This window comes from Astyanax mexicanus, chromosome 6, assembly GCF_023375975.1.
Source record: "Astyanax mexicanus isolate ESR-SI-001 chromosome 6, AstMex3_surface, whole genome shotgun sequence".
NCBI lineage: Eukaryota > Metazoa > Chordata > Actinopteri > Characiformes > Acestrorhamphidae > Astyanax > Astyanax mexicanus.
Window position 1 is genome coordinate 911,494 of NC_064413.1, and position 23,957 is coordinate 935,450.

A 23,957-nucleotide genomic window follows, 5' to 3' on the forward strand; every position below is an offset into this window, starting at 1 on the left:
CATGTTGTGTGAATGTTTAAAGTCTATAAAGCACTTCTACACACTTTTTCATTCAAAATGTGCCTCATATATAGTGTTTTCCCATAAAAATAAACAGATCAACTTCATATAACACTGAGTAATATTAATAACAGGGTATATTCAGTATGGTGAGTGATATACTGTATATTTAGCAGGGGAAAGTGAAAGATAAATTAGTATATAAGTATATTTGAGGTTTTTTCTTTGTGAGGATAATTCATATGAATATGCAGATTCTCGTGGATTTGTTAAGGGAAGCAGTAGCTCAGATTTTTTGTGGAAATAACGGTTAAATAAAATAAAAAATAACACATTTCATAATAAATGAAATAAATAGTGATAAACAGTTGAGTTGGGGAAGAGCTGAAGTGTAAATCTGTATTTGTCTAATTTAAATACACAGTATTTTTCATGCAGTAGCAAAAAAAAAATCATAAGAAACAAAAAAAAAAAAAGAAAACATCTGAAGTTGGGCTGACCGGTAACCACGGCGAAGGGGGCGGGGCTATGATTGACTTAATGCTGCAGACACCTTAGTCCTCTGCTCAACAGGAAGTGACATCACTGCAGCTTCAAACTCCTGTGAGTATCTCTGAGCCACGTCTTTAAACAGCAGGATCACGATGTTCTGAGTTTCTGAGACACGAGGAGAAAAAGAAGCACAAAAAACTATTAAAAACAGTAAATTTAATATAAAAAAAAAATATATATATATATTTTTTTTTATCAGAGCACAACCCAAACCCTCACAACTAGAGCTGGGTATCATTTAAAAAATTTCAATATCGATCCGATACATTGAATTTATTATCGATACATACGTTATACTTTTTCGATACCTTTTTTAAAATTGTAATAAAAGAAATACAAAAATCGATCATTAATTTTTTTTTTTTTTTACACATTTTAATTATTTAACAGCCGACATGAATAATTTTATGAGAGAATAAGAGAAAAAAGAGGAAAAAGATAAAAAAGAGAGGAAGAGAGAGAGGTAGAGATAAAGGGTAGAGAGAGAGAAAAGAAAATAGAAAGGGAAATAGAGAAAGAAATGGAGAGAGAAAGATAAAGAAAGAGACAAAGAAAATAAGAAAAAAGGAGAGAGCAACAGAGTGAATAAGTGAGAATAAGAGAAAAAATGGGGAAAGAGAAAAAGAGGAAGAAAGGGAGGTAAAGCAGGACAGAGATTAAGGGTAGAGAGAGAGAGAAAAGAAAATAGAAAGGAAGAGAGAGAGAAAAATGGGGAGAGAAAGATAAAAAAGACAAAGAAAATATGAGAGAAAGGGTGAGAGAGACAGTGAATAGTGGGGAGAGAGAGAAAAAAAAATGGGGGGGGGGAAGAGAAAGAAAGAGGGAGAGAGAAAAAAAGAGGAAAGAAAGGGGGTTAGAAAGAATGAGTGAATGAGAGAGAGAGAGAGAAAAGACAGAAAGAGAGAGAGAGAGAGAGAGAGAAAAGACAGGAAGAGAGAGAGAGAGAGAGAAAAGACAGGAAGAGAGAGAGAGAGAGAGAAAAGACAGGAAGAGTGAAAGAGAGAGAGAGAGAGAAAAGACAGAAAGAGAGAGAGAGAGAGAGAGAGAGAGAGAGAGAAAAGACAGGAAGAGAGAGAGAGAGAGAGAGAGAAAAGACAGGAAGAGAGAGAGAGAGAGAGAGAGAGAAAAGACAGGAAGAGTGAAAGAGAGAGAGAGAGAGAAAAGACAGGAAGAGTGAAAGAGAGAGAGAGAGAGAAAAGAGAGAAAGAGAGAGAGAGAGAGAGAGAGAGAGAGAGAGAGAGAGAGAAAAGACAGGAAGAGAGAGAGAGAGAGAGAGAGAGAGAGAGAGAGAGAGAGAGAGAGAGAGACTTCATCTCTACGCTCCACTCTTACCTGCATCAACATCCTTAGATCCCAGAACGTGTGATGCAGCAGATAAAACCACCTTCATATGGGGTACGATCTGAAATTAGAAATAATAAAAAATAATAATAATAATAATAATAATTAGACCAATCGTAGTTACAGCTTCTGCTTAATTTAAACTTAAACACATCATAAAACATCATAAAATATATTTTAGTATCTCTAACAATGCTGTAAATCTGTGCATTTACGAGACACAATGGTTATTGTTCTCGATTTCAGTGTTGTACACTACTTAGGATGCCTACATTTGAAGTGAACAGGGTTGTTGCCGTGTTATTCTGATGTAATTAGAGTACGGGTGCCCACACGGGACAAATGCGATGTTATTGTAGACCAATGAGAGCTGCTGGATACCGTAGGCAAAGACGTGGTCCCAAAAATTGAGCAAATTGATGTGAAAATATGCAATTTTACACACATTATCAGTCCCCATGACTATGAAAAGAGTTAGATTTCTAACATTTTGAATGAAATGTATATTTTAACATTAAAAATATAATTAAGGAAACAAACCCTTCACTGTATGTAATGTTTTAGAGTGTACTTTGGACTACAGACACAAAATAGGATTTATTTCTGGCCACTGTAGCCACAGATACCTAAAGCCCCGATAAAAAAGAATTCTGTTATGAGTTGTGAGTTATTACCAGAGCTGGGTTGTGGGAGTAGAGGAAAGTCAGACAGCTGTAAACCGTCTTATTCTCCTCCATGTCCTCCTGCAGTGGAAGACGCTCCAGAAGAGCAGGAAGCACCTGTGGAACAGACAGAATTTCAGGTAAACTCAGGTAAAAGAGTAAAAGAGGTGAAGCAACTCATACAATTTAAATCAGCAGTGGCTTTAACTCAGATCATCTGATGAGTTTGTGTGTTTATTTAGAGCTTCAGTTTCTCCCTCGGTTTGGTTTGTTTTCACACAGGCACTCTGATTGGTCAGAACTGTCTGGCGTGCAAGCGAGAAAGTAAATATAGTATATCAGTGCAATGTGAATCTAATTAGTGTTATCTGGCTAATATTTCAGACTAAACTGCTCCTTATCAGCAGTTTAGCTCAAATAAAAGGAGTATATTTTAAATATAAGCACACTAAGAGTACAGTAGTTTTAACCGCATCAAATAGTGCTGGTATGGAAACACTCTAAATTAAGAAAACCCTGCAGTAAATCACAATAATCTGAAGTCTGTTAAACACAGTTTTGCTGCTTTACCTGTTCCAGAGGAACTCCCTCAGTGTGGCTCACGATCATCCGACACAGAGCAGCACAGAGATTATCGATCACTCTCCTGTCCGACTCTTTAGACAGCAGGTTAGAGAAGAGAGACAGCATCATGGGGTAATCACTGCACCACAGGAATTAAGGAGAAACCAAACGGAGGATAGAAATGGCATTTAAGACTTTCAATTACCCTAATTTTGACCCTTTTAGAGATGATTTAAGCCAGTAATCGACTTAAGTGTCACATATAGGGCTGGGTTTAAACATTGTTTAAACATGTCGATAATGATATCCCAACAATATTTTGCTGCCGGAGCCCTGAGAAAGCACAGTTGCCCTTGCTCTCTCTCTGGGTGAGTACAGTACAGTAGATGGCGCTCTCTCTTTCCCCTCATCACTCCTAGGGTGATGTGGATCAGCACAAGGCTGCGTCTGTGAGCTGATGTATCAGAAACGAGTCTCTGGGCTTTCCTCCGAGTGTTAGCGCTGTGATGCTACTCGGCAATGCTACAGCATCAGCAGCAGCTCAAAAAGAGGCGGAGTCTGACTTCACATGTATCAGAGGAGGCGTGTGCTGGTCTTCTTAACCCTCCTGGTGTTGGAGCATCGCTAGTGATAGGAGAAGTCCTAATGAGGGGGATGGGTAATTGGTCAAAAAAAGTTGAGCATGCGAAGTTGAGGATGTCAGCATGTTCTAAAGTGCAACTAAACCCCCTGATTTTAGCCAACTCCACTCTTAACTCAAATTTAAACAATGCAAAATAAATAACGGGAGGGGTAGTTTGATATAATGAGGAGGATACGCAGCGACGGCGGGCCCGGCGGCCTCAGCGAGAGCTCCCAGTCCGTACACGCTGTTATTGCGCACCTCAGCGTCGCTGTCCCTAACACCTGCCACCAGCACCGGCAGCAGCCGCTTCACCAGCCGACCTGCCACCGCCCTTCCTCCTGCCACGTTCACCAGCGCGTGCAGCGTCTCCGCAATCGTCCCTATAGAGAAGGAGCGATCCGCCACGGTGCAGGACGACTTCTGACCATCACAATCACAGAGGATAAATACAGTTAAAACAGATATTTACAGATATGTACAGTGTAGTTTTATACAGAGGAGGAGAATTAAAAGGCAGAGACTCACGGTTTTGTTGATGATGAGCGGCAGCAAGTCGTTGAGGTGAGTGTAGAAGGTTTCTGCTGGAACAGCTGAAGCTAAAATAGGAATTCCCTCCCCAGCAAACTCCTGCAGCATGGCATCATACTCAGCCTACAACACACACACACACATATATATATATATATATACACTCAGGATCAGTTTTTACTCGATAATATTAATATAATGATACTATAGTTATTGGTAAAGGTGAAAAATAATCAATTTTTAGATGCATTTTCCTTTGGATGTGGACGATTCTGATCCGATTCACAAAATAAATAAATTAATGAATTAATGAATAAATGAATGAATTAATGAATTAATGAATTAATAAAAAAAATAGACGTTAGCAATAAACTAAACACTGCAGGGCTTCTGAGATTTTTTAAATATATTTATTTTAACTAAAACAAAAAATAAAATAAAAATCCCATTTTCTCCCGATTTATCTGGCCAATTCCCCCACCCATTCAGCAGCTACTCAGCTGTATATCCCCAGCCTATAACTGTTTTAGAATCACATCGCAACTCCAACTCCAAATTGTGATTGAACTGAATTTTTAAGTGTCTAGAGATTCCTACCTTTAGTCAGGAATAAAAAGGAATAATTAGAAGCCGATCACAAACCTGCTGTTCATCATCATCCGCCTCGTCCCCTCCTGAATCCTGACAAACAGTCTGTAAAAAACATAAACAGAGATGAAGCAACAGATAAAAACAATACTAAACAAAATTTATACTAGACTTTAACACTCAGAGTCCTGCATACTACGGTCATCATAAGGGCTGGCTGATATGATAAAACGGTGTATTTTTTGTGGATTACTTTTATGGAAATGAGGATTTCATTTTCCAGCAGGACTTGGCACACTGCCAAAAATACTGACTGGTCTTATATAATATTAATTTTTTTTTATGTCTGTAAGCCATAATCATCAATAATAAAAGTAAAAAATTGAACTTTCAATTAATATTCTTATTTTTTGAGATTCACTAGTATATGCCTTTTTACAGAAATAATTAAATCATTACATCTCTCTCATCTGAATAAATAAAAAACACTTTTAAACTCTCTCTCTATGTATCCTTTAAGAGTAAATGTTAAAATCATGTTTAAAGATAAAGGTAATCAGCGCTCACCTTCTTCTTCAGCACGTCTCTGATGGCGTGGCTGATCTGGGTCAGTCTCTCCGGGGTCTGCAGAGCTTCTCCTTTACAGGCCTTTATCAGTCCGTTCATCGCCTCCAGAACCGCCATCACCACGTGCCGCTCCCGGTCCTTCTTCACCGCCTCCAGGAAGCAGGGCAGCACCAATCCCAGCAGGCTGTGCAGCGCTGCAGAGAGACACACAGGTCCACCAGTCAGTCAGAACACTATTAGTGGAGGTACTGTATGATTCGCACTGTAAGACGCACTTAAAGTACTAAACTGAGAGTTTATAAAATTAACTAAAACAAACTAAACTGAAATTACAGACAGAATACATGTGAATCAGCCACCGCTTCTTTTCAAACTGCTGATGCTGTAGCATTACCGAGTAGCATCACAGCGCTAACGCTCGGAGGAAAGCACAGCGACTCGAATCCGGTACATCAGCTCACAGACGCTCTGTGCTGCAGACATCACCCTAGGAGTGATGTGGGGAGAGAGCGCCATCTACTGTACCCACTCGAAGGGAGCAGGGCCAATTTTGCTCCCTCTGAGTGCCGGCAGCTTGATGGCAAAGCTGCATGAGAGGGGGTTAAAAACTAAGCCCTAATACAAATAAAAACTAATGAAAATAGCAAACCCACTTTAAACCTAACTGAACTGGAGGAGAAAAAGTGAAAACAAAATAAAATTAAACTGTAATGAAAATGTCTAAACTATTATAACCTTGGCCTGGGCTAGACAATAGAGATATAGTGTGTGTGTGTGTGTGTGTGTGTGTGTGTGTGTATTACCCTGCCGATTGGCCTCAGTAGGATTTTCCTGCCACACTTTATGCTGAGCTTGGCAGAATTGACCCATGGCACCAAAGGCAGCTCTCCTCACGTCCTCATGTGGAAACTGATATACACACATTCACACACACACACACACACACACAAAACAAAACACAAAAAAGAAGAACAGATATTAGCATAAACACAACAGGTCATGAATATTTAAATTCACAGTGCAGCCCGCCCTATAAACTGTCACTATGAGCCCAAGCCAGATTTAAACTAGACATTAATTTAATAATTAGGGCGTCTAAATATTTCAAACAAAGCTTTTTAACTACCGCCTTATTCTGTGCTGCGTCCTTTTATATAGTTTTGTACGTTTTTCTTTTTTTTTTTATCTATTATTTCTGTGCTTTTATGCTGGATATTGTTTAGGTTTTTTCCACCCACTGAATTCATCCTGTTTTTCTACCTCCCTGACTTTTTATTGTTTTTTCCTCTTTTCTCATTCCCTCGATAAAAATATTTGATAAGATCACAGAGGAGCACATTATATGATGCTGTTAGCTCATATACGCACGATTTTATGTGGTACACTGCTGTTACACTATTAGATTTATAGAAGGTTGCAGTATGAATGAGTGAGTGTAGGTGTTTTTAATGACGTTCTCAGTGGGAGTACAGGTTAGTCATCACATTTACTCATACACTTACATTTATACACACAAACTCTGGGGTTTTTACACAGTAAAGAGCAATTTGCTCTCTGTTCTATCATCTTGCTCTGTTTTACACCTAAAATATCCAAACTTGAGCAAGGAAAGAACAACCTCTCTATTGCTGTATATGTAATTATATATCGCTCCATATCACAATAATTATAATTATTGGTCAAATTTTTGCCACTTTTTATTACTGCACAATTTCAATGACCTAAATGTATTTAGTCTTGTTTTTCTGCCATGTTTTACTAATTACTTTACAGGAATACTAACTAGTTTATTCTTTCATTAAATAATAAAAAATAGGGATTAAAAACATTCTGTAATTTCCTCACTATAAGGCGAAAAAAAAAATCCTTTTTTAAAGAATTACAGTTTTGTTTACTTAGGCTCTTCCCCCAGCTTCCCCACTAGAAGGGAAACATGGTGACACACCTGTTCCTTACTATTGTTGCTTAAAATGCGCCTTATAATATCATGTGCACTCAAAAATTATGTGTTTCTTTGATTTTAACAAAATTAAAAACCTCTGGAATATAATCAAGAGGAAGATGGATGATCACAAACCATCAAACCACCAAACTGAACTGCTTGAATTTTTGCACCAGGAGTAAAGCAGCGTGTAAGACTGGTGGAGGAGAACATGATGCCAAGATGCAGGAAATTAAAACTGTGATTAAAAACCAGGATTATTCCACCAATAATTTCAGTCATTTCTCATTTTCTGTAAATAAATGCTCTAAATGAGAATATTTTTATTTGTAATTTGGGAGAAATGTTGTCTGTAGTTTATAGAATAAAACAACAATGTTCATTTTACTCAAACATAAACCTATTAATAGCAAAATCAGAGAACCTGATTCAAAAACTGAAGTGGTCTCTGTATATAAAGCAGGAGGCACTAACTCTACAGGATGCTGGGATTCTTTTTAAAAAAAGCGAAACCACCTCCTCTCTCAGACACAAAGAACGCCCTTCATGGTCAATAAACAATCAGTGAAAGCACACGGACTTCAGGAGAGCACCGTCAGCAACTCACATCACACAGCTTATAGACCTGCTCGAAACTCGACTCCAGGAAGGGCTGGAACGCAGCGCTGGGGAGGAAACAACAACAAAACGAGATAAATCAAATACGAGTGTGTTTATATATGGTTGTAAATGTGTGTGTGTGTGTATCAGTGGCAGTTCTAGGGGGGTTCCAAGAAGGGTCTGCTCCCTTTAAGAATAGGCTAAACCTCCTCACGTCCGCTAATATAATTTAAATTCTTTTACTTTAACTTTCCAGTCGGATGCTTTTACACCTCCCCAGGAACTTACAAACAGCAGCAGCTGTGATTGGTCCACTAAAACGCAGAGTCACGAACACACAAACCCAGAAGTATAATTGCGGCAGCTGCATAGGGCACTCGCACAGGCTACGCTGAATAATGCAGCATTTATTGCCTTTATAAACCATCTGTTTGTATAAAAAAATGAGCAAACATGTAACATTCTGTTTGCAACAAAAAACAAACAAACTTAGAAACAATACAATTGATAGAAGACAGCTGATGTTAAATATAAATGCAATATGAAACTGATTTTTTTAATAAATAACATTTAACTGTAACAAAGAGAATAAATAACATTTTAAATCATAGCAAAGACAGTGAAAAGTGATCATTTGTTAGTGTGTTCGACATGACAAATATAGAATTAAGATACATATACATATTGTAAGTTGTTAGAAATGAAATCTGTATAAATAACATTTTGAATTATATTAAATGCACACTTTTCTTATTGATGCCTGCAAATCACTATAAGCTATTCAGCTGTAAAAGATCTAAAACAGCCAAAGTGTACAGTATATATATATATATATATATATATATATCTGTAACTAAGAGAAAGTGGTGTGTAAGAGGAAGCTCTTTACCCGGTGTTGAGGGCAATTTCTCCCAGAGCATCACAAGCGTCTTCCTTCTCATCAATATAAGCGTTTTCCACACTGATCCTGAAACAACAAAAATATACTGTAAATACACCGTTCAGAAATAAAGAGAGAGATCGAGATAATAGATACTCAAGTACATAAGAATACATACCCAGTAACATCATCTAGCTCATTCTCCCCATCTTCCTCCAATACAGTATCACCCTCTTCATCATCATCTTCATCATCCAGCAGAACAAACTGCTTGTCCTCCTCTAAATGAGCCTATTAGAAATTATCATTATAAAAAAACACAACTTAAATAAACTCAGATTTTTTTTTTTTCATATAAAGAAAACACAATTTAATATTGGTTATTTTAATATATTCATACGATTGTTATATTTTAATACTACAAAAAAATAAAGAGAATATATTTATTTCAGTAATTCAGTTCAAAATGTGAAACTTTTCATACAATATATAATATAATATAATTCGTATAATATATAGATGTATTACACACATGTTGTCAATTCTGATACATCAGCTCACAGACGCAGCCTTGTGTTGATCCACATCACCCTAGGAGTGATGAGGGGAAAGAGAGAGCAACATCTACTGTACTGTACCCACCCAGAGAGAGAAACAGCAAGGACAACTGTGCTCTCTCGGGGCTCTGGTAGGTTGATGGCAAGCACCCTCTGCTGGCAACTTTTATGAAGGAGCGGATTTCATTTTCCAGCAGGACTTGGCAAACTGCCCACACTGCCAAAAGCACCAATTTTTTAATTGTTTTAAATAGTAATCTAATTTTCTCAATCAGTATTAGTACTGGAAGTTTTAAAACGATATCCAGCCCCAACTAGGAAATGACCTATTATTATTATTAGAACAGTCTATTCTTTGAAACACAGCTATAATCTAGTGTTCACTAACCGTCACTCCCTCTGTAGATTTTAATGATAGGAGCAGTAGAGTGCTGATAGCTGAAAGATGGGGTTCGAGACTCTGGGGACTGACTGTGGAAACGGCTGAGAACAAACTATACCTGCAGAGAGAGAACACACACAACTTTCATTGATGAATACTTACAGTTTTCAACAGTATTAATAAAAACAAAACGGTAATCTCAACTTTACAACAACAAGTATTACTCATTTTCTAAATAAATAATAATAATAATAATCACTTTTTTCTCCAAAAGACTACAAGTAAAAGTGAGAAATAACATAATTAAGAATAAGACTGCTAATAATGATAAATGAGTGTTAAGTTTTACATTGCTTGTGGCATATTTACCTTGGTTTTCTAATGCTACACTAATATTACACTATGCTAAATACAGAGAAAAATACCCCTTGGACTTTCACATTTTGTCACTTTACAACCACAAACGTATTTTGTATTTTACATGACAGACCAACACAAAGGTAGCACATACTTTACACACTTTAAGTAGACTAAAAATTATATGGTTTTTAAAATTTGTATGGCTGTGTGTTTAGGGTCATCGTCTTGCCGGAAGGTCTCAAGTTTGTGGTTGTGGTTGTAAAAAGACAAAAGGGGTATGAATCATTTTGCAAGCCACTGTAAGCCAATGCACCAACATTTCATACTGTTTTAAACAGAACAAACACTGCCCTCTAATGACAAACACTGTTCGATACTGGCAGTAAACAGAGCAGAAATACAGATAAACAATATATTCTACTGGGTTGTTTAAAAGGTTCATACGTGCAGCGCCGCAGGTCTGGATCATCCACAGCATCGGTGAGCTTCAAACCCAGAGCCACACACTCCGCAGCCAGCGGACCGAACACCTCCTTACCGATGGTCCGGGCCAAAACTGACAGTGTTTCTAGAAGAGGGTGGAAAAAATAAAAAGCTCTAAATCCAACTTTAAACAGAAAAAACACATGAAAACCATAAAGTTAAAATGAATAATAAAATAAAACAAACACGATGATGACTCCTACCCAAGGCCTGAGTCTGCAGCGCCCTCATTTCCTCCTGTGTGTCCGTCAAGAAACCTTTCAAACTCTCGATCACAGGGAGAAAATAGGGCACTAGCGTCTCTTTGGCAGCATTAGCTAAAATAACATACAAGGAGAAATAAACAAACATAAAAATCTGATTGAGTTGCAGAAAAATTCAATAAACATATGAAATCAGTGAGTTACTAAAACTAGATACTGATACAGCTGTGTTCTCAGTGTTATTCTAACCTGTATTAGAAGGCATTACCGACCCTACTGGACAGGTTCAATGTTTTTAGCTTTTTTGGAGCATAGTAGAAGAGCCACTTTCTGACAAATGACTTTTGTCAAGCGAATGTATTAGAATATAATATATCTGCATTATATCTAAAATGTATAAAGGATTAATGGAAGAAAACCTGGAGGGAAAACAGAAATGCTGGCGACTGTGTGGTCAGGCTGGACATTGGCATATATTTTGGGGATTTATTTTTAGAAGAGACCAGTCCTCAAGCAATAGGATTAAATAGATATCTGTGGAATATTCTTTTGATTGCAAGTAAAAAAAGAATTGATGAATGAATATAGTCAATGAAATATATGTAATGGAAAAAATACATATGCTATTAGGCTGCAGATGTTAAAATTTGCAAAACTATGGTCAAAATGGACAATTTACATGAAGAATGAAAGATCAGATTTAATTAAAACACAAACAGACTAAACTTCTACCAAAGAAAACATATATATTTTTTATTTTTATATAGATTTTACTTCATTTTTATTGCACAATAATTTAAGGCATCCTTAAAAGTTAATAGTTCCTTGTTCTGTATACGTTTTTTGTTGAAGGCACACAAATGTGATAATTGTTATAAAAAAAAAAAAAAAGAAAAAAATGTACATTATGAATGTCAATTCTTGAAATTACACACTGGAAAAATAAAGAATGTAATATATCTTGTTACCTATAGCGCCGATAGCACTGACAGCTAGCTCCTTCAGTTTGAGGTTCTCTGCATTGTTCAGGGCTGACAGCATGGTCTCCATAAGCGTAGGAAGATACGACTGAATATCATCACCTGATCAAGAGAGGAGCGTATATACGTACAGTATTAAAGTTAAATTAGAGTTTAGATCACAGTCTTACCTCTTAATTTACCATCTGTGCTGTTTATTCTTACCCAGGTTTTCTATAAAGTTCTCCAGGGCGTAAAACACCTTGGTGACGTGGCCAATTTTAGCTTCGTTCACAGTGGACATGTACCCGAGTAACAGCGGCATCAGCTCTGCGTGGTATTTACTGATTCCAGGCTGTGAAGAATCCAAGATATGAAGAGAGATGCACATTAAAAAGAGAATATTCTAAAGTATAAAACAACAGACTAAAACAAATAGCTGTGCCAAGCAAAATTAAACTAAATTCATCCTGTACAACACTTCAGAAATATACAAAATATTTACCCACATTCTTTTAAGGAGACTGTAGCTGAAATCAGTCAAATGAAGGGGGCTGAGAACTGTCACTCTTTATTAACTACTCATTTGTTTTAAATGTTTTTTTTTTTAAATCAATATATATTATTCTAAATATTTTGTTATATTTATTTTTATTTATTTATCTAATTAGTTTTTTTATTGTTTTTATTTTGATTCCTATGTTCTTAGATAATTATTATTCATTTTATAATTTCTCATAATTTTCATAATTTTACTTTTATTATTATTATCTTTTTCTTCATTTTATACTTCTTTATAAATTCTTTATTTTTTGTGTGTCAAATTTCTGTATGGTCTTTTAAGAATTGTTTTCTTTTTACATATATATTTTGTTCATCTATATACATTTTTATTTATTTATTTTTAATTTCTTATTTCTTAATAAATGTTTTTTAATCCCTTAAAACTGAAAATGCTCAGCAGCATTGTAAATAAGGGTCACCCTCGATGTATTCCGATGTAAATAAAGGTTGATTGATCTGAATTTGGATTATAGAGCTGAAATCATGTAGTTTTACCTGCAGATGCTCAGAGAACTGACCCAGAGCGAACAGTCCTGCACTTCGCACCACCTGGTTACTGTCAGAGAGACTGCGGCACACCGTCTGCAGGATGGTCGGCAACATCCTGAAACACAGGTCACAAAAATGTCCTTTTATTTAGTAATAACAAAAAAAATAAAGTAAAAATATATATATATATATATATATATATTCAGGACAGAACATGACCCACTTAGTACAGATGTGGTCGGCACAGCCCTCTGCCAGCACAGCTAAACACATCAGTCCTCCTTTCCTCTCGTACGGATTCTCACTGACCAGACAAGCCTGAGCCAGAGGCATCTAGAAAAAGAGAGAATTAATCGTTACTAAACATGAACAAAAAAAATAGCTCAACAACTTTCTCAAACAAGACTTTCACAATTAAATAAGTCTTTAAAATGTTTGATATCAATACGATACTTTGATTTTATAACTGATAACCAAGCAATATTTTTTTTTTTACTTTTTTAAAATTGTAACCAAAGCCTTAAAAAAGCGTGAGAGAAAGTGAATGAGAGAGAGAGAGAGACAGACAGAGCAAGTGTGTGAGAGAGCAATAGAGAAAACAAGAGAAAGAGCGAGACATGAGCAAGTCAAAGAGAGCGAGCGAAAAGAGGAAGAGAAAGAGAGACAGTGAGTGAGAGAAACAGAGCGAGTGAAAAAGAGAAACAAAGCGAATGAGAGAGAGCAAGCAGGAGATCGCTGGTTCGAAACCCTGGCATGCAGCTTGCCATCAGCTGCCAGAGCCCTGAGAGAGTACAGTTGTCCTTGCTGTTTCTCTCTGGGTGGGTACAGTACAGTAGATGTCGTTCTCTTTTTCCCCTTATCACTCCTAGGGTGATGTGGATCAGCACAAGGCTGAATCTGTGAGCTGATGTATCAGAACCACCAGAGTCGTTGCGCTTTCCTCCGAGCGTCAGCGCTGTGATGCTTTAATGCAGTATTAATGATTTGCGTTTCTGTGCATCAGGGCCCGGTTGTGTGTTTGTTTATGTATTTCATGAAAAGTATCTAAAATAAGAATTTTGATACCTAAAGCTCTAGTTTTGATATTAAACTTCAAAAGATCCGTTTTGCAGATCATACCTAGTCCTGGACTATACAGCCCTGTGGATGGAGGTTCTTCTTTGAAAGTAGATAGTTGTGTTTCAGGACTAGGCTTATTCCCTGTCCTGATAATCATCACTATAACTTGTTATTGCTCGGTCAGTGTGGGGAAACTCAGGAAAATCAGGTTGTTTCTCACCAGCTGGCTGAAGAGTTTCTCTGGTGGCATATGAAGAGCCATGGTGTCGATCACCTACAAACAGCAGAGAGATTAAAAAACAGTGTGAGAAACTTCCACAGATAGAATGATTACCTAAAAAAAAATGTTTAACTTTAACTTTAACAGAAAGAGACAGACTCACCTGAGCAGCGAAGTGTTTGGGATTCTCACTGTCGGTACTCCCATCACTGTTCTCCTCATCTTCTGGGTCCTCCTCTCCAGGAGGGGGCGTCGCGCTCAGAATAGGGAACACAACCTGCAGGATCGGCACCAGCAGCTTCTGCTTCATCACAGCCTAGAATTACAGGAGCAGAAAAAAAATAAAAAATACATTTTCATGTATCTGTAATTTTATATCGATCATTACATTAGTTAGTGTTTATTTTTTACCTGTATATAATCTGTATATAATCTACACTTCAGTCCTTCACTCTCAGAACTACAGTTTTATAATTATTAACATTATAAAGTTTGATTGGTCCTACAGTAAAACCCTGTGGAACACCACAAGATCTGCTCTATCAACCAACAGTTCACCATCAGTTCACTACAGTTTCTGCACTACAGTTAATTACAGATAAATAAGCTAGTGAACACTGTAGTTCACTGATCGACTCTCCTGTTGTTTATTTTCCTCTGTTTAAATCCTGATTCTGAGATTCTCAGTAGGATAAAATACTGTATTAACCAGAATCAATAGTCAATCAAACTACTTATAAACTACTTATATTACAGACTGAAAAAGAGCGGGAAAACTAATCATCCTAAGAATCCATCTTACTTAAAATTAATCACAGTATTGTTGTTGTGACATATTTTAGTTTGTTTACTTGACAAAAGATGCATATTTAAATGAAAATCATTTTGTGTTAAAATTATTTTGTGTAAAAAATTCTCTGACAACTGGTTATGTTTTATTTTTAGATCTATTTTTATCTTTTATTCACTGTTATTTTAAAATGTATTTTAATTTTAAAAGATTAAATGTAGATATTTTCATTGGCTTGTCGAGCGCTGTTTTTGTAAATGCTCGGCTACAGTGAAAAAGAGAGTTGCCCCCAATGTATTTTATAGTCAAAATAAAGGTTAACTGACTGATTGACTGATTGATTGATTGATTGATTAACTATGTTTTTTATTAGGGGTGTCACGATTCTCTAAATCCTCGATTCGATTTCATTTTCGATTTGAGGGTCACGATTCGATTCGATTCTCGATTTTCTTGTTTTTTTTTCTTGTTATTATTTTATGCCTCATAAAATTTAAATAATATATTTATTATTATTATTATTATTATAAATATTATAAATATTATTATTATTATTTATTAAGATATATATGGTAATGCCATCTAGTGACTTTTTTTGGTAGCAACAGTGTGCACTATTAAAACAAGCAGTTTATCAGAGCTGTGTGTGGATGGCTGGTGAAACTGCTCATTACATGAAGCTGCAGTTCTTCATCCAACCACTAGCAGCAGCAGCACCCCGCTCTCTTCACTCAGTCACTACTTCAGTACAGCCCAGCCACGGGCTACAGAGCTCAGCCAGTCCGTTTTTACTGTTTCTGTAAACAAATAAAGGTTTTAACCCCACTAACCGGATAATACAGCTCACTACAGTTCATCTTTCAGCCCAAGCAGCTAACAGCAGCAGGTTAGAACAGCCGACACGGAGGCACTGCTCGGATTACATTATAAACAGGTCAGTTAGCGCGCTGCTAACCTCAGGATGTTTATAACTACGGAGTTTAGTGGACACACCACGGCCGCCAGGTAAGTCTTTTAAAGGCTACTGAAGACTATTAAAGGCTATTAGAGGTTATTGAAAGCATTATTGGGGGGCAGAAATCAGTACAGGCTGGTTAGATAAGTGATGTGGGTATTGTCTTATAAATATTTACACATAACTTATATCTCTCCTGAAAAGCTTTTATTTTAGTCAGAAACACGCTTGTGTTTACTTTATCTGAGAGAAAGATGTTTTTTTAATTCAATGGAAAGCAACAGGTGTAGTCAATTATAAGTTTAAGATTTTTAATCCACCTCACTGTGATCTATAGTCAGTGTTCTCAAGTCACACTGACACACGCATTTCAGCGAGTTCACACGCTCTCACCTGCGCGCACCCACCCCTCCGTTAGATACAGATACAAAACCTGCGCGCCCAACCCCCGCCCCCCCTCCCCCGTTGGACAGATAAAAACAGTGATCACACTCCCGCCGACTGCGCTCATGCAGCGGCTCTCTATTTAAATGAATAGGATGCGCTGTGTTGGTGCCGCGCCATTTGCGTAGCGCGCTGCGCTATTTGCGTAGCGCGCGCGGGAGGGATCGTCGATCCTCTTTTTGACTTCGATACTCGAGATCGTGACCTCATTTCGATTCGATTTCGATAAAATATCGAGATCGTGACACCCCTATTTTTTATGTATGTTTATTCTTTATGTACTACGATTCTATAATGCAGGAATGAACATACTTTAACACATTAAATTAAGTTGTCCTGACAACTGACAACATTAAATATATTGGGTTTACACTGTAAAAAATAAAAGACAAATACATTTTTTATTAGAACTTTTCTTTAGTTTGAATTATAATTCTTTAGGTTGTAATTATAAAGCATTTATATAACAACCAGCATTGTCACAAATCACCTCTAAAAATATGTGTTTAGAGTAAATAACAGTACCTTGCTCTTCAGTCTGATGAGGAGAGCAATACAGGACAGAGCTTTTACACGGAGAGAATCACTGAGAGCAACATCAGCTCCAACCTAAACCAGAAACACAATAAACACAATATAATACACTTATAAAAAAAATATATATATATATATTTTAGGAACAAAATGAAAATTAATTTTATTATTGCATACAATATGATAACACACTCCTAACTGAGATATTAAAAAAACAAATACAAGAATTTTATCAGGTTTGTAACAGACGTCAATGATCCAGAATATCATGATACTAATAATTATAATAATGCACTTTAAATATCTCCATATATTGACATATAATGATACTGGACAGATATAATCTGTCTCTAGTAGATATATAATGGGAAATAATGAGAACAGAGTGAATTTTTCTTTTACTAAAAACATTTAAAATGATGATGAATGGTGATATGGCACCATATTTCAGATTATAATATCATAATATCGTGATATTATTGCATATTTCTTGATATGGTATTTATTATTATTACATTATTATATTAATCTAGTACAATTTTAAAAAGAATACCTATTTACCTCCAAACAGAAGCGCACGATCTCAGCGATGTGCGGAACTACAATAGAAACCTCGCTCTCCATCAGCTCATCAAACACCTCCATCGCCTCACTGGCCTGATCCTACACAAACATAATAAGAGAAGAACAAGTCAACATTAACTCAGAGACACATTAAATCAGGGTTACCTGAGGATAACTGAACACCTGAGAAGCTCCGGTCTTTAGCACATAATCAGGTGAACAAAGAGAGTGATGAGAACATTCACACGTATGAGCTCTTCACCTGATCAGCCTGGATTATCTGTTTCAGAGCAATTATCAGCCTGGGGATCAGCGAGCGCATCAGATTCTACAAAACAAAAGCAAAGAACAACAGTCGTTAACCTCAAACACACACACACACACACCTGGTGTTCTCTCTGATCTTCCTGCAGTAATATCTCAAGACAAGTAAAGACTAGTCACAGATAGATAACGATCATACCTAGTGATGTCTCTGATATATATAGATATATAAAAAAAGAGTAAAAAATGATGAGTTTCTTTGATTTTAAACCTATAAATAACAAAATCAGAGAAACTGAAATGATCTCTTCATATTTTTTCATGCTCGCACTATCGCTCTGCTTCATCAACGGGCACAAACACACACACACAAACACACACACATTTCCTCTTTAAAAAAAAATAATAAAGTGACATATGCAGCTACACTAGCATTTTTTTTCTCCAAGAAAAGCTCATTTATGCTCAGTAAATATTCTAATTGTAAAAAAGCCAAAACTACCCTGAGATATTATAACAGTAAATAGTCTTATCTAATCTACATTTTTAATACTGCCCCCCCTTCCAAACACACAGAGAAAATACAAAATAAATAAAAAATAATCATGATCTTAATTAATTACGATTTACGATTAATCACAGAAAATGTTGTTGTCTGACATTTTTTGTTTGTTTATTCAAGAAAAGATACAAATTAAAATGAAAATCATTAATATATGATTTTATTTGGTACTTGTTTATTTTGTGCAATTTTTTTATTGATATTGTTGTTTCAAAAATAAATGAAAATGTATTTTAAAAACAAAAACTTGATTGACAAATTAAGTGTTTTTTTTTATTTATTTATTTATTTTTTAACTGCATTGCCAAAATATTGGCTTAGGACTTGATATAACATATTTAAATTAAAAAAAAAATCTAACTCAGGAGCAAAATCATGTGATCATGACATCCCTAGTAATATTATTTGATTAAGTTAATAATACAAAAAACAACAAACAAAAACTCGGCAAACAGAACAGAACTAACCATCTCCTCTGTGCCGGTATGCGGTGTGATGGCAGTGATGGTGAGGATACAGTAGTATAAAGCTGTGGGATTCGTCACGTCTTGGAGTAAAGTGTCGAAGAGCTGGAGCAGATGCTTGTAGTGCGGCTTAAACGGCTCGGGGTTCGACTCCACAACTTTACTGAGCAGCAGCAGCCCGACCTGAAGAGGGGAGACACAAGTGTAGAGAAATAAAGACATCATAAAAAGCTTTTATAGTAATACAAAACATCTCACAATACTGAAGTAACATTTCCTAAAGACAGTTACGAATATCAACTTGCTAAATGTGGAATATGGAGCTAGACTAGAGCATATTTTCTCAATTCTCTCGCAGTTCAACTCATTAAAACTAGCCTTAAATATTGTAATACTATTAAAATACAGTAAAAATGGTTCTAGTCTGCCAAGTCTAAACAAAACCCCACTACAGTATTATTACTGCCGCTCTCCCAACAATACAGGAAAATACCTGCAGAATTTTTTTTTTTTTGGTGATCAATACAATAAATTTAAATGACGGACACCATTAACATAAATATAATTTAATTTTGGATAAATTCAATGCTGATTCTTTCATTTACATTTAAGTACCCATTATCAAAGAAATTGAAAAAACGGTTAAACCACATTGTTGTTATAAATCAACTAATATTTCAACAACATAATAATGTGATATGTTTAAAGAGCCACTCAATCCTAAACCATATATTTTTTCATTTAATTGCTGAAATATGTTTGTTTGAAAGTATGAAGTAATGAAATATACCAGTCCTGCTTAAATCTTTTATAACATTTCCAAATCTTAAAAAAACACTTTTATTGCTGGTTATTTCTGTCTCTGCAGGGCACTCTCAGGTTCAACTGTGCTATAGGCGAGGATGATGTTTCGGTGTATTTTGGTATTGGATACTTAAAATATGCAAATCAGTCAATTAATAATACCGCCCCCTAGTGGCGTCCAACCATCTGTGTCTCACTACTGTCAGAGGCACACTGCTCAGCCCAATCAGCTCTCCACCCTGCACCACCCCTAAACCCATACATCACCCAGTGCCCCTCCCAAACTTTTCACATTTTTAGTACTTTTCAGATTTGAGCTGAGGGTGAAATTCAGCAAAAATTAGAGAGCTTAGTTATTCTTTAAAGACAGGCCTCAATTCTAAACCTCAAAAGTCATGCCTAAATTAAAATGAAATATAATGAAATTTATTGAAATATAGGGGAAATATAAGCACCTGTCTGTCCTGAGGATTGTTGCTCTTGGTGGACTCGTTCAGCAGTGCGAGCAGGGCAGGCCAGCGGTCAGGCGTCTCATGCCTCACCATCACTGCACTCAGCTGAGAAAGAGAGTGACGAACTACATGTCTAAAAGACAAGAAAGAAAGAAATAAACCTTTTATCAGTATTTTAACACTAAAACTTATAAAAAATTAAGTTTTACAGGAAAACAAAATAGACCTACTCAGTTTCTTGTTTGAAGGCTTGCAGGACCACTGCCTTTAAACTGAGGGAAAAACAAAATTCAGCATTAATAATCCACAAACCAAATCTAAAACAGAAATTTTATGATAAATAAAATAAATTAATATGTTTAATATGTTTAAATATCTCTCTGAACCTCTCTTTATGGTCCGGACTGATTTTTTTCCACTGTTTCTTCACTCTCATTCTCAACATCACTGCAGCAGACTGACGGACCTGAACACAGAGAATTAAGAGTCGATCAACATCTTTAATAAAATATAATCTAATATAAATTAAATTAATAGCTGATGGAAAGAAAATGTGCATAAAGCTGTATAAAGCACACAAGTTTTTTTTTGACGTCCCATGACTTTTGGCTCAACAGGCCACTTCAAAAACCCATTTAAACAAACACATGCATGCAAAGTGAACTGAGGAGGAATTTGACAAGTACATGTATAAAACTGCACAAAATAAATAAGACCACAAAATGTATTATTTCACTTCAGAGTTCATCAGTAAATAAAATCTCAATATATATACAATATAGAAGACGAGTACTAAATCAGATGAGAATTTATTTTTATATATTTTTTATGTATTTATTTTTTACAAGCTGTCCCAACCAATCAGTTGAGAATCGCTGTAGTAAATAATGAATATAATGTATAGAACTGGTATAAAAACCTACCTGTGGATTTTGTGATCCTGTCATGACAGCACATAAAGCTGGGATGATGTTCGGGTCTTTAAACGCCTGTTTTAGCTGAGCAGTGGCCTGACAGGTTAAAATAAAGGCGTTAAAGCACGTTATTAACAAAAACACAGAGCAAATACATTATATACTCAAATACTCATTTACTGTTCTACACCAGTCTACAGTCAAAATAATCCATGGTGATGTATGAGTCTCACAGACCCTGTAAAAGCTAATACATTTACTTACAGCACTCTGTCCTTCACTTTAACTCTTTACTTTATAAAGTTCCTATAAGTGACACATCCTGGACATCCTGAGATCATCACTACAGGACAGTGTGTCAATGTGCATTCATTCATCTGAGCTTATTCATACAGAAATTAGGAGTGTTTTAGTGTTAGTGCTGGAGATAAAACCTCATAAGCTCCTTTAAAAACGTGTATTTTGTATTATTTAACATTAAAATGTTTAGTCCCCCCCCCGCCCAAAAAAAAAAACAAAAACACTGCACTGACTTTAGACTTGATAATAAAACACAGTGGATCAACACCAGCAGATGACAGACATGACTCTCCAAACCATCACTGATTTCATTCGTAAATTAAGGGAGCAGAGTCTGGAGGAAGAGTGAAGAGACACACAGTCCAAACTGCTCGAGGTCTAGTGTGAAGTTTCCACCAATCAGTGATGGTTTGGAGAGACATGTCGTCTGCACTTAATGCTTCCCTCTGTTGATAACAACTTTTACGTAGATGTAAGGGATTTCATTTTCCAGCAGGACTTGGCACACTGCCCACACTGCCAACAAAAGCATCAATTTTTGGGTTTTAATTGGCTGTCAGCCATAATAAATCACCATTAAAAGAAATAAACGCTTAAAATAGATCACTCTGTGTTTAATACATCTATATAATAAATGAGTTTCACATTTTAAAGTAACTTTTCAGTGATATTGTAGTTGTTTGAGATGCAGTAGTTTATATAGTAATTTACCTTCTGTATAACAGCGTTATCAGGTTCTGTCAGCTGGGACAGGATGTTCTCCAGTTCTTCAGACATGTTGTTTAGATCCGTAGTTCGGGTTTATCGCTGGGGTTTTCTGAGAAAACGGTAAAATTATCGTTAAACCGGAGAATCGTGTGAAGGGAGAGTAAACCGGGCGGGATACCGGTCAGTAAAACACCGCCTTAGACTGATAATAATAAATACAGAGAGACGCTGGATCTGTTATTTACGGGAGTTTTCCGGTGTATCCGCTGAAAACGGGCCGTTTCCCCGTGTAACCGGTGAAGCTGAGCTAACGCCGTTAGCGGAGTTCTGCTCCGAACTCACCACGCGGACCGGGAGCGACACGCGCGAGCCCCGCCGTGCAAAAGAAGCAGCCGCTCCTGCGCGAGCGCACAGCGACAACCCGCGGCTCCCGCGCAGCCTAGCGGCCCGGAGGAGCTACTGCTACTGCCTCCATACTGTACCACTGAGGGACATAATGTAAGAAAAAAAAAATAATAATAATAATAACGCGTGACCACGACTTATTAAGGCGTGGAAAGGATATAATTAAGAGATGCAAGATATAAGACTATATATTAGACTATGGAAGATGTTAACTGAGGCTTGAAAATTAACTATACCTTATAAGATGTATTCAATGTCCATAGGACATACAAGTAATCACTAAAAACTAGCGATAATGAAAGCGTCTAAAAGAAAGTAAAAATAAATAATAGCGCGTGGCCACGACTTATTAAGGCATGGGAACAAGATCATTTAGTCATGCATTTGCGTTAAATTTGTGTTCCCATGCATTTCTTAGTCTTGGCCACACATAAGAATTTTTTCTAGAACAAACAAAAGCATAGGAGCAAGATAAATAAGATGGATCTCATTCCCACACTTTAATAATAAGAAATGAAAGTGTGGCAATGAGATAATTAAGTAGGATCACACTTTAATAAGATCCTTGCATCAGGATCTCATTCCTGTGGCTCAATAAGTCATGGCCACACATTAGGATCTGCTTCCCATGCTTTAATAAGTGTTGGCCATGTATTATTATTTTTTTACACTTAGGGGCTCTGTAGGAAAACAAATCAAATTACACCAAAAACAATAATCCATTAAAATAAGATAGTGTTGTTTTTCTTGCTGTGAACTGACTGATTGACTGATGTTTACTTGATGTTGATGGACAGGTGTGTAAGGGCTGATGATGTGTTAACAGCAGGTTAACAGCAGGTGAAAATGGACTATCAGAACAATCACATTTACCATTACAATAAGATCACTACCCGCCTCATTACCTCATTACTGATACTAAAACCAGCCCATTATCCCTGTTTTACACATCTGTAATGTGTATAATGGATACAAAACAAAATACTAAAAGATATGTTTGTTTTCTGAAGAACCCTGTTGTTACAAATAACGTATAAATCACATAATCATATAAATCACTGTATTCAGAGTTATATAAAAGAGAAGTACATAGATTTAAAAGAAGGAGAGCTATAGGAGAAATATAAAAATATAGATGTTTATCTAGTTTATAGTTTATCTGGTGTGGAATAGCTTTGAAGAGGAATTAAGTATGAATGTGTAGTTCAGTAACATTCAAGAAAATATTTAAAAACAAAGTGGTATAAAACTGAAAAGTAAGAGTGTTTTGTTTTGTTTTTAGATATTAAAGTGTAAAATGTATGGTTGTGGGGTGTTTTTTGCTTTATATATATATATATATATATATATATATATATATATATATATATATATATATATATATATATATATATATATATATATATTGATAGGTAAATAGGAGTATGTAAATATTTATTTAAATGTTTTTTTATTTACTTACTTTTTATTCCTTTCTTATTTATTTGTGTATAAACTAAACACTAGGATGATACAATATATCATACAAAATATATGAATACATCATGATACATGATGATAAATGATACATTATATTATTTATACTAAATCACAGAATGTGCAATATCAACATAAAAATATAATAAAATGTTTATTTTTTTTATTATTATTTTATGTTTTCTGACAATAAAAA

At 35.9% G+C, this 23,957-nt stretch overlaps 1 protein-coding gene across 2 annotated transcripts; it reads right to left on the reverse strand.

The window, feature by feature from the left end:
• Positions 1 to 442: 442 nt before the first annotated feature.
• ipo4 (importin 4) lies at positions 443 to 22,266 on the reverse strand. 2 transcript variants are annotated; one of them, XM_022666911.2, is made up of 31 exons: positions 22,126 to 22,266; positions 21,884 to 21,989; positions 20,882 to 20,968; positions 20,345 to 20,424; positions 20,189 to 20,230; positions 19,962 to 20,091; positions 18,706 to 18,885; positions 17,675 to 17,740; positions 17,410 to 17,511; positions 16,840 to 16,923; positions 14,289 to 14,441; positions 14,126 to 14,179; positions 13,070 to 13,179; positions 12,853 to 12,961; positions 12,019 to 12,148; positions 11,803 to 11,916; positions 10,835 to 10,948; positions 10,593 to 10,716; positions 9,795 to 9,906; positions 9,028 to 9,140; positions 8,859 to 8,936; positions 7,977 to 8,034; positions 6,231 to 6,336; positions 5,428 to 5,621; positions 4,915 to 4,965; positions 4,270 to 4,395; positions 3,938 to 4,164; positions 3,126 to 3,258; positions 2,568 to 2,672; positions 1,885 to 1,954; positions 443 to 657 (listed from the first exon to the last, which is right to left on the reverse strand). In XM_022666911.2, exons 2-31 carry the CDS (start codon positions 21,947 to 21,949, stop codon positions 527 to 529), a joined length of 3,249 nt encoding a protein of 1,082 aa, XP_022522632.2. In that variant the 5' UTR covers positions 21,950 to 21,989; positions 22,126 to 22,266; the 3' UTR covers positions 443 to 526. The 2 variants fall into 2 exon arrangements, with proteins under 2 accessions (XP_022522632.2, XP_022522631.2); XM_022666910.2 differs by having other exon boundaries at positions 21,884 to 22,266.
• Between the last annotated feature and the right edge of the window lie 1,691 nt (positions 22,267 to 23,957).